This window comes from Aedes albopictus, chromosome 3 (assembly GCF_035046485.1).
Source record: "Aedes albopictus strain Foshan chromosome 3, AalbF5, whole genome shotgun sequence".
NCBI classification, from domain to species: domain Eukaryota; kingdom Metazoa; phylum Arthropoda; class Insecta; order Diptera; family Culicidae; genus Aedes; species Aedes albopictus.
In genome coordinates, this window is record NC_085138.1 from 213,102,847 (window position 1) to 213,119,970 (window position 17,124).

General features: G+C 36.1%; 2 protein-coding genes across 2 annotated transcripts in view; one reads left to right on the forward strand and one right to left on the reverse strand.

Moving 5' to 3' along the window:
* The window catches only part of LOC134292216 (uncharacterized), a 352,332-nt gene that overhangs the window by 144,885 nt on the left and 190,323 nt on the right, over positions 1–17,124 (reverse strand). The window lies entirely within an intron of this gene.
* The window catches only part of LOC109416430 (uncharacterized), a 188,738-nt gene continuing 180,524 nt past the window's right edge, over positions 8,911–17,124 (forward strand). Inside the window, exon 1 of the mRNA XM_062861194.1 lies at positions 8,911–9,176. Coding sequence (XP_062717178.1) covers positions 9,087–9,176 — 90 coding nt within the window. The 5' untranslated portion in view covers positions 8,911–9,086. The remainder of the gene's footprint in view (positions 9,177–17,124) is intronic.

A 17,124-nucleotide genomic window follows, 5' to 3' on the forward strand; every position in this document is an offset into this window, starting at 1 on the left:
ATGGAAAAGATCAAAAACACAGTTTGCAGATAAACAAGTTATATACCATTTTTCTTATTCAGTGATGAAGCAGAAATGAACGACGCTATTGGAGCGCATTCAGGAACACACAAAGTGTGGGGCATTTATTACCAGTTTCCTACTACCCCGCAACAGTACTTGAGCAAGCTGGAGAATATGTTTGTTGCGGGTTTCATCAAGGCAACCGATGTAACACGTCATGGACCCTCAAAGGCTTTGAAAGATCTCATTGAAATTTTCATTGATTTAGAACAAAATGGAATCGTTTTAAAAATTGCAGACACTAATATCAGAGTTAATTTTGTACTAGCAGGAATCTTAGGAGATAATCTTGGCATAAACACTTTGATGGGTTACAGCACATCGTTCAGCGCTTTGTTCTATTGCCGATAGTGATACAGATTTTGAAAACATTTGCTGGAACTCTACTGTTCATAAATATGATTACCGATCTCTGATGATCGTTTATCAAAAACTCCCTTCAATATTGCGAATATGAATTGCCAATTCTTTATAGTTATGGTTGTTTCAGTTGCTTCGACAAGTGATAGCAGGGATCGATGTACCTTAAAACCCAAACTCGGAAGAGCATATATGAAGTTGTTGAAACGAGATTGATAAAAAGCAGTTCAAATTTTACGCAGTTCACTATATTAGACTATCTGACCCCATAACGATTGAGTTAACACACCTCCGTGTACCCACCGTAAAATGTCACGTGGTCTATGGGCAGTCCCTGAGAATACACCACGTCTTGTCAGCCAACATTGGTGTGTATCTGAATTGATCTATAGGAAGTTAGGCGTTCGACACTGTTAGGCATTTGTTAGATATGTTGCTCATCGAAAATTTCTGGAGAGCATAAATCATAACCCCGAAATTATGCTCAGTGTTCGATTCTTTCACGCATTGTTGACAGTTGCCTGAACGGCAGTTAAAAAAATAACTTTGTTGATTGCGGCAGCGTTCGTCGGTCGGGAAAATGATAAAAATTGCGCGTTTCAATTAGTTTAAACCGTAACAACCTGGTAAGAACCATTTCAGTCGTTCCGTCGTCCGACCCGTCAGCTCTTCGCCGCTGCTACTGGCCAATAAGTCCGGTTCGTTCTCGTCGTACCGTTGCCGGAACCAGTCATCTCCAAAACAGTGTCCGATTCCGTTAAGTTTGGCCTCATCGTGTCGGTGAGTCATTTTAATTTTAATTTGATTTATTTTTCATTTAATTTTTATTTAATTTTTATTTAATTTTAAATAAATTTTAATCAAATTTTAATAAAATTTTAATAAAACTTTAATAAAATTTAAATAAAATTTTAATAAAATTTTAATTAAACTTCAATTAAATTTTAATTAAATTTTCAAGTTTTTTTTTTAGTTTTAAATAAAATTTTAAACTTTAATAAAATCATAATAAATTTGTAATAAAATTTAAATAAAATTTTAATAAAATTTTAATAAAACTTTTAAAAAATTCTAATATTTTTTTTATTAAATTTTAATTTAATTTTAATAAAATTTTAAAAAATTTTAATAAAATTTTAATAAAATTTGAATTCAATTTCAATCCAATTTTAATTAAATTTAAATTAAATGTTAATTAAATTTTAATTAAATGTAATTAAATTTTAATTAAATTTTAATTAAATTTTAATTTAATTTTAATTTAATTTTAATTTAATTTTAATTTAATTTAATTTTAATTTAATTTTAATTTAATTTTAATTTAATTTTAATTTAATTTTAATTTAATTTTAATTTAATTTTAATTTAATTTTAATTTAATTTTAATTTAATTTTAATTTAATTTTAATTTAATTTTAATTTAATTTTAATTTAATTTTAATTTAATTTTAATTTAATTTTAATTTAATTTTAATTTAATTTTAATTTAATTTTAATTTAATTTTAATTTAATTTAAATTTAATTTTAATTTAATTTTAATTTAATTTTAATTTAATTTTAATTTAATTTTAATTTAATTTTAATTTAATTTTAATTTAATTTTAATTTAATTTTAATTTAATTTTAATTTAATTTTAATTTAATTTTAATTTAATTTTAATTTAATTTTAATTTAATTTTAATTTAATTTTAATTTAATTTTAATTTAATTTTAATTTAATTTTAATTTAATTTTAATTTAATTTTAATTTAATTTTAATTTAATTTTAATTTAATTTTAATTTAATTTTAATTTAATTTTAATTTAATTTTAATTTAATTTTAATTTAATTTTAATTTAATTTTAATTTAATTTTAATTTAATTTTAATTTAATTTTAATTTAATTTTAATTTAATTTTAATTTAATTTTAATTTAATTTTAATTTAATTTTAATTTAATTTTAATATAAATTTAATTTAATTTAATTTAATTTTCATTTAATTCAAATTCAAATTCAAGTTTAAATTAAAGTTTAAATTAAAATTAAAATTAAAGTTAAACTTAAAATTGAAATTGAACAGGCTTAGAGTTTTTTTTTTATTGAATTTGTTTTGTCCAGCTTTCATTCGAGGCAGGAGTACGGTTGTAGTAGTGAACGTCGACAAAAGTTCACTACTACAATCATACTTCTTGCTCGGATGACAACTGGAATGAAAACAAGCAGCATAAAATTTATGCCTAACATTTGTCTAACAGCCCATAGTAAAACATGTCTAACGTTAGTCTAATGTTAGACTAACAAACATGTTTCGAATTTGCAACATGTCTAACAAAAGTGTGTGATATCTGTCTAATAGTGGTTTCGCAGCGCGGCGTCACGAACACTAATGCAAATCTACTGGTTGAAAATATACCCATTTGATTTTGCCGGGAACAGGTGATTTTTGTTTACTATTTTCAACCAGTAACTCAAGTAGTGTTCGTGTAATGCAACGTGTACGTACACGCAACACCACTAAAAGCAGAAACCACTATTTTAGACTAACATTAGCCAAAAGTGAGACAAAAAATTAGCCTACACGGAAAAATATTATAACCCAAAGAATAAGTTTTAAAAACTCAAATTTGGCTAAACTGCTTAAAGTTTTAACTCAAAGTTGGGTTGTTTTCTCCCTCGCCCCACCGCAATGTTGTCGAAAACAAAGAGAGAAGCACCGACGCATCCGCTGCTCTTCCGTGGAAGAAGCCAAATTTGGGTTTTCTTGAATTAACCCAAATTTGCGTCATTTGAGGCCTCCGTTGGGTGAAAATAACTTACCACTGGGTTAATTTTTTTGCCGCTCTCAAACGAGAACTACTCACTCACCACTTTCGCTGTTTAACGCAAATTTGAGTTATTCCACGGAAGACCGGGATTGCGTCAAAACAACTTAAATTTGGGTTGATTTGTAGTTCAGTGTAACATGCTGGCCAGTTAGTCTCACATTAGGCTAATGTTAGGCTAACTAAAGACACTATATGCAAAGACACGAAATGTTCCAATTGGAATTTCAAATTTGCTGTCAATGTCATTCCAATCGAGCAGCAGACCTGTCAAACGCGCTTTAAAAGCATTACTCGACAGCATCATTGTCATGACGCGACAATCATCATCAACAGCAACAATCATCAGATTTCGTGTCTTTAGTAAAGACACTATATGCAAAGACACGAAATGTTCCAATTGGAATTCCAAATTTTCTGTCAATGTCATTCCAATCGAGCAGGAGACCTGTCAAACGTGCTTTAAAGCATTGCTCGTCGGCATCATCGTCATGATTGGATGATCATCATCGACAACAACAATCATCACACTTCGTATCTTTGCTTATAGTATCTTTAGTCTTTAGCATACAGTGTCTTTAGATATGCCAACTTATAATCGATTTTATCGGATATTTCGGATATGGGTGATTTTAATCGATTTTTGTTCATTTCTTCAATTTCGTCGAAATTATGTGAAAAATTGTGAATTCTTGAAGGTTTTGGCTTAAAATCTAGAATATCGGGAAGAGTCGTCCCCCTCGGATAACGAGGGAAATAAAACTCGACTCGTACCGACTACAATGAACGTGTATACTATACGAACTGTTACATGGGAGTGAACATTTTCTTCAAGGGAACGTTCAAAAATTACGTCCAACATTTGGGGGGGGGGTCTAGAAAAGTGTGACAGTACGTGTATTGGGTATAGGGAAATTGCGTGACAGAGGGGGGAGGGGGGTCTAGAAATCCCGAAAAACGATGGACGTAATTTTTGAATCTTCCCCAATCTGCTTGCACTTTTTCTCTTCTGCAAGAATGATTGCAGCACAGTGGCGCCGGGTAAAAATATTGCCCCTACTTGTACACTTTTAACAGGATCGGCCTTTGGCTTTCGGCACGATTATCGGAAAAACGATTCAGCAATTTTGGAGATCAAGACAATTAAAAAATCAAGATCGTGCAAGGACGTACAAGTGTTGCAAGTGGAGCTGACCAAGAATCATCATTAGATCAAGAAGAAACCCTCTCCTACTCTGCCGAGGTCAAGCAGCAATAATATGAGACACGTGAAAAAATCAAGCCAAACAGTGGTTACCTTGGCAACGAACTTCGGTTCCCTGAACCAAAAAAAAACAAGTTCCTTTGCACGGAACTGCCCCAGGATCGGATTCTATCCGTTGAGTTGGGTGAAACGGTTATCAAGTTCACCTTAATGGTGAACTGCCTCAGGAGCGGATTCAATTCCGTTGTGTTAGGCGACAATATTACCAAGTTCATTCCCAAAAATGAACTGCCTCAGGAGCGGATTCAATCCGTTGAGTTGGGCGATAAAATTATGAAGTTCACCTAACGATGGACTGCCTCAGGGACGGCTTCTGTCCGTTAAGTTAGGCGAAAAGATTACATTGATGTGACCGGGAGGAAGTGATTGCGGTTAATGGAAAATGGTCAGCTTTGAATGAGAAGGAGATGTGGTAGTTTAGCAGATCGATAAGTAGGCCGAGCTCTTGGAATGGTCATTATTAGTCGAGACGTCAACTGGGGAAGCACCACAGACGTAATATTTGAATCTTCCCTTTACTCTTGTAAAGAGTTCACCTAGTTACTCTCAAAGAGGGTACTTTTTTACCCTTTAAAGAGTACTTTGGTCTCTCAGTGTGCTCTTTCAGCGGGAGCCAAACATTGAAGATGGAGGTTATGTTAAACCTTGTTGAACTTGTGTGATTGATTGAAGAGTATTGTTATCTAGGTGCTGCGGATATCCAGCTTTTTACGCTATGATGAGGGGTGATTCGATTTTGACAAATCTTGCCGACAGCCCATGCAGCATCATAGTAACCAAAAATTTCAGTTCAACTTCGGAAAATGTCAAAAATTTTCACTTTCAATGTTTTATATGTTTGTGTGCATCGTTTAATGAAAGCTTCTTTTTTTAATTTTAGGTTCTGATCACCACCACCTTTTGTATTACCGTAACCAATGCAATTGAGCATGCATATGAAGGAGATTAGTTGACGACGAAACACCAAATGTGTTCAAATAGCCGCAACCCATTACAAATCCCACCCGCTCGGCAGTCTAAATTTTCAATGTCTCCAAGCTGACGTTGAGGCAGCGTTTGGCCCGGAAAGTCGACCGTGCCAGTCAAACGAAGGGCCGTGCGGGAACCCCAATTTGCTGGTAGCCAACGGCAACTTCCGGGTGGGCTCGAAAGGCCTCTTGACTCTCGGGTCCCAGTGCGTTTTTAGAATGGGAAAACTTTCGATTGGGTGGTCCTATTGTGAAAAAATATTTGTTTGAACTTTTGTCTTACTGTGCTCGCATGTCGAATAACGGAGTGGTGCCGGGTGTGTGGGTCATCGTTAACCCTCTACTTCCCATGGTTGCTCTAGAGCACCAACGATTTTCGACGAACTCCGGACAAACGGAATTAGATGAATATGATGCAATAATTTTTAGAATATGGTTATAACCTCATAAGGTTAACCCAACTACTAACTACTTGTTTCAATAGTTGAACTATTGATAAACAATCAAAAACCTATTGATTTACAACCAAAATTTTTTTCATTGATTTCGAAAAATTTAGCCAATTTGCAATAACTTTTGTTCTACCACTTTTTTCGGAAACGCTTTTTTGGCATAGATATAGTCGTTCAAAGTCGTGGGAAGGAAAGGGTTAATAGCGAGCTGAAGTCGGAAGAGTCGATAGCTCGGTGGGTTGGGATCGGATCCACTGATCGGCTGATGAAAGTGTCTGGTGATCAGGGTGCGGTTGGTGCATGGCCGGGCAGCGGAGGTACGCCCACAAATCCGAACGAAGTTGCAGGAAGGGATTTTTAGGGAAACATTTTGTACGTAAATTAATCTACAAAATAACTTTGGAAAATTGATTTTAAATGGGTAACGTGGACGAAGTGGTTATGATTGAGCATGAACACTTGTATGTCCCTTATTATTAATGAATCTTCATTATGGGGATTTTCTACCCTCGCGTAAGTTCTATGTCCTTTTAGTCTTTACAATAAATGAAATCCTATCGTCTGGCAATTAGACCCAGGTAAACAGGATGTGCGTAACAAGTATAGGGAATTTGATACTGCCGAGCGCCTGGGGATTGAAGTGGGTTTTCTTGCGAGTTTTAGAACAGAGTCATTTGATTCCTTGACGTCAACTCATTCCTCTACATGTTCTCGGCAATCACCTAAAATAAAAGAAAAAGCTTCAAATTCATATAGAAAATCCTAAAAAAACCTAGAGAAACTTAAAAACATCCGAGGTGATAATTTTTGACACTTAGTTAGACTTGAACTGAAATTGAACCGACTACTCTGATGAGCTCTGATGCTGCAAGGGCTGTCGGCAAGAATTGTCAAAACTGCATCACCCCTCATCACAGCGTAAAAAGCTGGATAATCAAAATTGTTGTCACGATATCTCCATTTGCCGCTGTCAAGCCGTTGGAATAAGCGAGGAGACGGATAAACATTGTTTTGAGCCTATTTTAGATAATTTTGTAACAACTCTTTATCAAGAAATGTTTACCATTTCCGAACAGCGTCGCGACGGCGTGTTTGACAACCGAGCTGAGAGAGGTGGTTGCAAGAAAATTGAACACTCATGCGTGTTCACAAGCTGTGTGCTGCCAGGAGTGTGTAGTAGTAATCCTACATTATAGAGATCTGCGGAGGCGGCCATTGTGAGCCAATCGTGCAGAGAGAACTGTCAAAGTGTGAGCCAAATGAACATGCTTATCGTTCGTAGGAAGGCGTCTTTTGAACGGTATTGCAATCGGAACTAAATAAATAAAAATTATTTATTTTTAATATCGAGAAATTGGCGGCATATGTATGTTTATTAAAAAGATAAAAATTTATTAATTCTGCTTTCAAAAGCTCATGCTTATGACGACACTTTTGTTGCTGAACTTGTCGAAAAAACTTCCATTGCTGCTTCTTGCTTCACTTCTGCCGATATGATTAGCGTAACACTTTTGTAATGAATTTCAGATTTCTTCGATTGCTCCGCTATTTCAACAAAATTTTGGAAAAAAAATTCTACCATAGTTGGAAAATGTAAACAAAACAACTTGAACCACAACGAAGTCACGCACAAAGTTTGAACATCTAGCTTTGTAGCAAGTGTTGGCAGCTGTTGTAAACAAAACAAACAGCGTTGCCGAATCGACGTGTGTAACTTCCGCTCATCACTATGTAGAGGATTTCTAGTGTGTAGGTGTGTGTTGGCTAGCTTGAAAAATAAAACCGTTTCTATTCGCATCACTCAGCATTAAATGGGGAGAGGCAGAGAAAATAGGTAGAGAAGCGAAGAGTGAACAGCCGTCTGAACGGCAACACTTTTTCTGTTTTGATTTCGTAACTCGGATGTTGGCAACTACCGAAAAACAGATTAATCCACCTATCGAGGGTAGTGTCTTTCTCGTGTACTGCATTAGAAAATGATTTATGCTGTTGATTTATTAACAAGAAATCATCTAAAATGTATACCAAAAAGGATCAATTTTCGTCAATTTAAGGAATCAATGTTATTTACAGTAATATCCTTGATATTTAAAAATATTGGTAAAAAAATGTTTCGAATGATCGCAATACTTATCATGAATTATGCGGCAAGAGTCAAGGTTTGTTGATTTTGTTCGATAGGATACCAGTTTGACGGTTCGATAAGGTTTTTTTGGCTTCACACTCTTCGCTTCTCTACCTATTATGGCGCCAGCACCAAACCGAATAGCGACGTTTTGACTAGCGACACTTTTTGACTAGCGACACTTTTTTTCAGTACCGGGTGAGGCGCGCTGTGTGCGTTAAATGTTGCACTATCATATACGTCACTTCCGATGTATGTTGTAAACAACCCAAAACTAGCAAAATGTTTTTCTCAAAAAAAGCTTTTTGATTTCCAACCGAATTCATAATATTTTCTCTGGGGAGAGGCACTTCTAGCGAAAATGGTAAAGACACTGTATGCTAAAGACACGAAATCTGATGATTGTTGCTATTGATGATGATTGTCGCTTCATGACGATGATGCTGTCGAGCAATGCTTTTAAAGCGCGTTTGACAGGTCTCCTGCTCGATTGGAATGACATTGACAGCAAATTTGAAATTCCAATTGGAACATTTCGTGTCTTTGCATATAGTGTCTTTAGAAAATGGGTGTTTTCACCCATTAATGGGTTTTCACAAACGACCGTGTGCAGTTTTGCTCAATCTGGGTCGCTTTGACACCAATCTGGGTAACTGAGGGTAAGCGTGTATAGTCGGCACCAAGGTTTTTATATATTGTAAGGTTGAGCATGACGTTTAGTTTGTGGAGAAAAGCAGAGGAAGCGAAATTTCAAAGGAATTTGAGGTGGCGGGGGATTTGTTTTCAGAATTTCTCACGGTGAAAAAATAATGGCCGCTCAACCAGTTTTGACATCTAAGACTACCTAGAATATGTAAATACCTTGGTCGGCACCGCTCAAACGTCAGTTTTTCTGTGAGAGTAAGCAGGCCAGCATAAATTCGTGCATCAGTGGACCATCAAGCATCGCGGAATAAAGTTAATTTTGTGGACTTCTGTTTAGTTTTTGAGCCAAAATCAGTGTTACAAAAGTCTGCTAGTTTCTTGTATTTATTTAAGCACATTTAACATGGTACCCATACGTGCACTCAATGGCGATCCTGAAGAGAATAGTTGTTGCAGTAACGACGCTGAATTGAAATTCTCGGGAGAGGCCGAGGTTGGTAATTTGTAACTTAAGACACACGAGCCGATTTTATGAATGAATTTTGACATGAGGTAGCGTCCAATGAGCCATTTTACGAAGTGACAACAATGTTGATGATGATATTGACTTTTACGGGTTATTGGACGCTACCTCCTGTCAAAATTCATTCATAAAATTGGCTCGTAAAATGGACTATAACCCGGGTAAATCAATATCATCATCAACATAAGCCATTTTACGAGACGTTTCAGAACAGCTGATCGCAGCAGCGGCGTCAACTGACAGAATTCCACGCACGTTTGTTTTGCTGGAATATCGTGTAATTTTTGAAAAGGTACTTGTTCGATAAATTGGAGATATGAGAAATTTGAGCCAAAATAGGCTCAAAAGCTGTCGTAAAAGCAATACAAAACTCAATAATTAATCAGGTATTTTTTTCGTTGCGATTCACTCGTTTACTTGCGAAAAGAAATTAAATAAAAATTTCAAATTATTGTTTTAGCCAGTTTCAAAAACTACGCTTGACTTGCGCGCAGTCATTAACCATCATCAACCGGATGATGATTGAAAACGTAAACATCAGAGCGCGGAGTTCTGTCGTTTGACTAGCCTCATAAAATAGACTATTGTTGTCACTTCGTAAAATAGCTCATAGTATATAGCAGCGTTTCTCAAACTATGGGTCGCACGCAAAAACGGCTACGCTCAAAAATGTGTTCGGCTTGCACATTTTTAGTAAATTGTAGTTGTAATTTATTAGCAATACGATAACCTATTAGCTTAATCTTTACATCGCACAGTGGCGGGCCTCCATACAAAAGTCGGACAAAACCTCAAATGATAACCGAAATTGCTAAAATTCACAGGTTATGATGATTTTAGTTCCCCAAATTTATTTCTGATATGGAACTTATCATATATTTTGATTTTACTTTATTAGGGTGGTTCAAAATTTTGAAATCTGCTGATTATGGAAAGCATGTAAAAATAATCCATAATAAGCTATCACTATGTGCTTTCTGAACGTAGGTTTTGATTAACCTTTTAATTTGGGGGTTCTTAAATCATGTATTGGTATTGAAATAAACTATAATTGTGTATTTTTGCTATTAGGGTGGTCCAAAATCTTCAAAAAATGTTTACCTACGTTTTCTTTCAATATCAATTCAGATACACACCAATGTTGGCTGACAAGACGTGGTGTATTCTCAGGGACTGCCCATAGACCACGTGACATTTTACGGTGGGTACACGGAGGTGTGTTAACTCAATCGTTATGGGGTCAGATAGTCTAATATAGTGAACTGCGTAAAATTTGAACTGCTTTTTATCAATCTCGTTTCAACAACTTCATATATGCTCTTCCGAGTTTGGGTTTTAAGGTACATCGATCCCTGCTATCACTTGTCGAAGCAACTGAAACAACCATAACTATAAAGAATTGGCAATTCATATTCGCAATATTGAAGGGAGTTTTTGATAAACGATCATCAGAGATCGGTAATCATATTTATGAACAGTAGAGTTCCAGCAAATGTTTTCAAAATCTGTATCACTCTGTGTGTCGTTCGTAGAAATGTTTAACGTGTTTAATGAAACTGCATGAATAACATACAATAAAACTTCAAGTTTAAAAAAACAATAAAAGGGGTTTCACTAAAGAGAGTAAAATGCTCGTTTCATAAAATTGCTTTTAAATATTCAAAGACTGCCTTGGTGATCGCGATGTTTACGCAAAAAAAATATTTAACGTAGCGTTTAACGCCGTTTAGTGAATTCCTTTTATACACCCAAACCTTATTTTACGTCCACTATTGGCTTAGCGAAAAAAAATTGTACTGCCAAAATAATGATTAATATACACATTTTTATATTTTTGTACACTTCCCCTAATCACGAAGATGTTTAAAAAAATATAAAACTGTTGAGTTTGCTCATTGTCTGAGCGGTAGAATTTTATGTCGCTTAGCCAAGCATGGACGTAAAAAAAGGACGAGGTGTATTTTATAGATGATTGTTGCTTTGAACTGTAGCGATGTGCGTGTAGAAAAGAAACACGTAGATGTCGACGAATTTGTGTCACTATATATTGAAAGTTCGATAGAAGTTCGTGAAGAGATTGCTTCCAAGGTTGTTGAGCAACTATAACGATTAAGATGAATCGAAGAAACAACCAGTTTAAGAAAATCAATGAGCAATGGTTTGTAGTTATTTTGACATGTTTTCACGGTTGTTTTTGTCTTTCTTTTATTTTGAAGATTAAAAGAGTTTGTTGTATCTGGTGAAGCAGCATGTGGGTAGTGTCTAAGAAAATAAAGGCTTATTCATGCTTAGTCATCACTCCTTTCCTCTCCAGCTTACTGTTTTAAACTGGAGCATCCACCTTCTTGTGTTTTTTTTTTCTGTCAAAAAATAAAATAATATTTAAAAATAAATAATAAAAAAAATGTTAAAGCTGTGGCCATTACATTATTACATTTTCAGACAACCCCCCTTTCTTTTGACCATCTGACTTGGTGAAAGTCTCTTACAAGAATGAAAATTACACTAAATTGTTAGTATTCTGAAGTAAATTTGAACTATGTAAAGATAAAATTTAAACTTCAAACAATATCACTTCCTCCACAACCATGCGGCTCCATTGTGACCTAATAGAAAAAAAAAATTGCGCTTAGCGCAAAAATGCGCAAACAGTGACCTATATAGCCAAAAACTAGACAAAATTGCACGTCAGATCCGGGATACGGCGTCGTTTTCTGATGTTTCCTAAACAAGTACTGGATCTCTTTAATGCGAAGTTTTTCTTCAAAATTTCATATAAGTCAATATGTTTGCATATTGTAAAAACATAATAATTTTGTGATTGAATTCCAAACAATCCCTGAATTGTAATGGTTATTCATACCCAAAAACACAAAAAATATTGTCATATTATTCAAGTCTTCCTTACTTTTACAACGAACTCATGAAGGAAGCTCATAAAATTAAGACAATAAATACTAATATTGTAGCACATAAAACTTCAACTTTGAAAAAATCTACATGACTCAATTTTCGACCAAATCTCTTGAAAATTTGGGGTTTTCTTAGTTGAAGTATCTATAATGGAAGAAAAATATTAGAAAAATAAAATATTGAAGTCGATTTTTGAGGTTTTGTCCGGCTTTCGGCCACTGTGCATCGGGTCAAGGAAAAAAAAACAATTAAAAATACATTGGAAAAGCTAATCTACTTACATAGTAAACATCCATGCCGCACATGACTGTGTTGGAAACACACATTTTTTTTTAATTGCTCGTACGCTCACATGAGCATGTATTTTGCAATAATTTCGACATGGCAACCTCACTGGGTTTATAAACCACCTTCAAATACCGAAAAATATTGATATTTTGCGAAAATGTGAGCGTACGAGCAATTTAAAAAAAGTGTGTTTCCAACACAGTTTTTTTATTTTAGAGGGCGCGACCTGATTCTTGATGGGTCGTGAATAAGCTTGAGCGATAAATATTGTAATAAATCAGGCCAAACATTTCAATAGGTCCTATGTGCATTTGAGAGGCTCTCTTTGTTCACTTTCTCTTTCAATTATTGCAATGTAATGGTACGTTTTTCAACTATTCTTGCAGTACAAATCAAAAGAAGATTGTTTTGACCATCGTTCAATGCAAGGAGACAATCATAATACAAATAAACAGCTGAGATATTAACGAAAGAGAGGGAAACCAAAGAGAGCCTCTCTTCTGCAGATTGGACCTTTGGACATGTTTGGCCTGAATTGATATTTTTAACCAATTTCGAAATTTGCAAACACTCTCTTGAAAAATCGGCATAGTTCTTAGTTCCATACCTTTTTTTATATTATCAGTCTTAAAACGGAGTATATTGAATTAAATGAGTATTAAGCAGACATGTCCAAACACTACACTGCACGAGGAGTCGATGCTCAAACACACCACCGTGGGTGCCGAGCCACCACCTAGCTCTCCGTGTTTCAGAACGAACACGCACCGTGTCTGGCTCAACACCGGTGTCGGTGGCGGTGCTCAGGCACTGGGCACGGTGTTTGACGCTTCGGGTAACACGGAGCCCGAGTGTTTCCGATTATGCAAAACACTCGTGCGAGTTCAAGCGCTCGGTGCCGTTCATTCTCCAGCACCAGTTGCAAAAGCTGTTGGTCGACCACGAGAGTGAAGTACTTGGCGGCTCCTTTTGTGTCTTTCTCGTCCCTTCTGACTCAGTGGCTCTGATGCAGTCAAGCTACCACGCACTGTGGCCGAGCTCACTGCTTTGGTGTTTCATACAATCGGAAACACTCGGCCTTCGTGTCCAACCAAAACTTAAACACGGAGCCGAAACTGAGGCTCGAGTTATAACACCGACACGAGTGTTTCGCCAGTCGCACTGCGTGTTCATCAGTAGAAGCTGAACGAAGGTGGTGATATGAACACACACGGTGGTGTGTTTACGGGCAAACACGCCACCGGTGCGGCACGGTTTGGTGTTTTGCCCATGTCTGGTATTAAGGGTCTGTGTCAATTGGCGAATTAAAATTAATTTTTGTATTTGTATTTGTATTCAGTAGTTACACGTAAACCCGGTGGATAAACCTTTTGTCAGGCCAAGGAAGCTTTCTGAGAAAATTACATTACATTGTATTGGATTGACTAATAGTTTACAAATAAAACCAATCAGGTATTAAACTACTGCCTAATTTGAAACTCTTAGTGCTAATTTGAACTGTGCTATTGTGTTCGACTGTCTTGTTGCCAACGGAAGTTGATTCCATTTTACAGCTCCAGCGACGAGGACGCTTTTCCTCATAGAGTTGGAGTGTCGAGGAACGACAAACGATCGAGTTCTTTCTTGTTGGCCTCGCTGGAGATGTTGCTGTATATAACCAGGAAGTTTTTGGTCAAATCCTTGTCGCAAGAAGCAGCAAGTCCTATGGTGATAGTTGGTTGCGAGATCGTGTCCAAGGATTGTATTGATTACGGCACCCGTCGACTCCCTACGCCTGATGTATGTGAATCGCACTGCTGCTTTGAAGCAGCGATGCAATTGTTCCTTTAGAGCTGTCGATAATCCCGCATGATATACGACGTCAGCGTACGTAAAAAAAGGCACTATAACTGATTGTACCAGTTTCTTTCTCGTGGCTACGGATAACACTGATGCAAATCTCCGGAAAGTTCGCAGCGTGTTGAACACTTTGCAAGTCACATCGTTTACTTGGTTGATCCATTTGAGATTTCTGTCCATCTTTAGTCCAAGGTTTACTACGCAGTCAGACAGCTCAATTTTCTCTCCGCAGAACATGATATCCGGGGTAAGTAACGTAGGGTTACTCCTACAAAAGATGATCGCTTGGGTTTTATTTGGATTCGGATGTAGGTAGTTTGATTTCGCTCATCGCTCTATACGCTGCAAGTCTTCATTCACGCTCGTTACCAGTCCATTGATTTCTTCCACAGGTCCTGATAGGTAGATCTGTAAGTCGTCGGCATAGAGCTGTTAATTGGGATTTTTAATTTTGAAAAAAGTATTGATTTTTTGATTTTATACGAAAGAGCACCTTTTTCTGAGCCACTAAGATTTTTTTCAGATTTTTAGAACTTTATTTTGATACCTCAAATCAATTTCAAAGAGATTTTTTGAAATCACCTTTTGACAGCTGGGCAACCGTTTGACAGCTGCGCCCAGTACAAACTGCGACGAGGGGTGATTCGACAAATCTCTCCCATACAAACTACAAATTGATTTTTGAATAGGTTCCCGGGCACCAAAATTCATGAAAATTTGGATTTCGGCTCAGTTTGACATGCAGATTTAGAATATCGAATTATCTCTACACCGTTAAAGAAGCCAATTGCACTTTAGACCTAACGGAAGGCTATTTATGTACAAACTAAATAGTAATGCGCTTAGGCATGACCCTTGTGGTGTTCCATCCAGCATTGATAGTTCTGAAGAGACGATGTTACCTAGCTTCACCGCTTGAGTTCGACTATTCAGAAAGGAGGCAATCAGATTGCAGGCATTTTCCGAAAATTTGAAGTCCCTGTGGAGCGTTTTTTCCTAGCAGTCGATGATCTACACAGTTAAAGGCTAGTGAAAAATCGACTAACACCATCACCGTGCACCGATTGTCATCTAGATTGTGGTATATATCGTGGGTCACCTTTGCCAATGCAGTCGTGGTACTAAAACCCTTCCTGTAGCCTGACTGATTTGCTGCCAGCAGGCACCCGTTATCATTATCGACGTGATTGACTATTTGATCAAGCAGGATTTTCTCAAAAATCTTGCTGATGGCTGGGAGAACACTAATCGGTCGAAAGTCTTTGGGATTTACTGGATTGGGGACCTTCGGTATCGGTGTAACTAATCCTTTTTTCCAAAGAGCTGGAAAGATCTTTGCCTCAATAATAGCGTTAAATAGATGAACTAGTAGCGGTAGAATTAAATTTGACAGTTCAACACTTAAACTTGACAGTTTTCCTAAGGAAATAATTATCGAACTGTCAAGTTTAAGTGAAAATTAATTTTAATTCGCCAATGAGCCATTTTACGAGACGTTTCGGATCAGCTGATCGCTCATTTCATGAATGAAAATTTGACAGGAGGCTACGCCCAAGCCCGTGAGTGTTAATATCAATATCAACACTGTTGTCGTTTCGTAAAATAGACTATTGACACAGACCCTAAATCAAAAGGTTGAGTATTCTGGTAACATTTTGGTTTTTCTTGTGATTTGAAAAAAATGAGTAGATTAACAAAAAAACAAATTTCGATAAAAACGCACTAAAAGTTTGTTTATTCTCCACCAAATTTTCTGTAAAGCTTAACTTCGATACAATACTGCTGAATTGGGGTAATCTGAACTTTTACAGATATCAAAACCGCCTAGGGCTAAAAATCTCGTTAATATAGATAGAAAATAAAAGAATATCAGAACCGCTAAATAAGTAGTTGCAACAAAATTAAAATAATATCTTAGCGTGTATGAAGGATAAGTTTTAAAATTTCAACAGTATTCATCGGGTTATCCAGCAGTGTTATAATTTCAAAAACTATGCTTGATGTTCACTCATTCGTCGTAAATATAGAATCGCATTTTCAGCCCAACTTTTTCGATGTATCATACAATTTATGCTCGAGAAATCGCGATTCAAAATGCATGATTTGGTTCCATTTCTCTTGGCTTGGCAGTGAAATTTGAAAGTTCTGCAGATGCATAAAATTGTATATCTTTTCTTGCATTTTTTTCTTTATTTCAAATTTCTTTATGCAAATTTATATCAAACTAGCTGTACCCGGTAAACTTTGTCTTGCCTACTGCGTTTTTTGACGTTTCATGTCCCTAGCCAAGCGCCCAAGTCCCCGTTCAAAATGTATATGAAAACTCGATTTTCTAAAACTCTCAATTTTCTCATGTTTAGGCCTCATAAACCTTCCTTGGGTGAAAACTAACAGAACAAAACTTAGACGACCCAAATCGGATCATCCGTTCGCAACGTGGTTCGCAAGTTATGCGCGGTCCCACGTATGCCACTGCATTTTTATATATATAGATAGATTTCTTTATGCAAATTTCTTTATATCATAATAAATATCCCTGCTGTTTGTCAGCCGATTTGGGTTCTCTTGGCACCAAATGAAAGCTACTGCATTCTAGTAGATCGCCCAGAAATTTCATTTCGATTGGACATTTGGTTACAGAGATATCTTTCGAAGAGTACTTAGGATTTATACAACTAAACTTTTTGAGATTTTTGACCAGGTGTAACATAATAAATATCTCAGCCGTCTGTCAACCGATTTCGGTTCTCCTGGCACCAAATGAAAGCTACAACATTCTAGTAGAATCCTATACAATTTCATTAGGATTTTACATTTGGTTACCGAGATGATGTTTCAAAGAGTACTTGGGAGTAATACATGTTAACTTTTTGAGAGA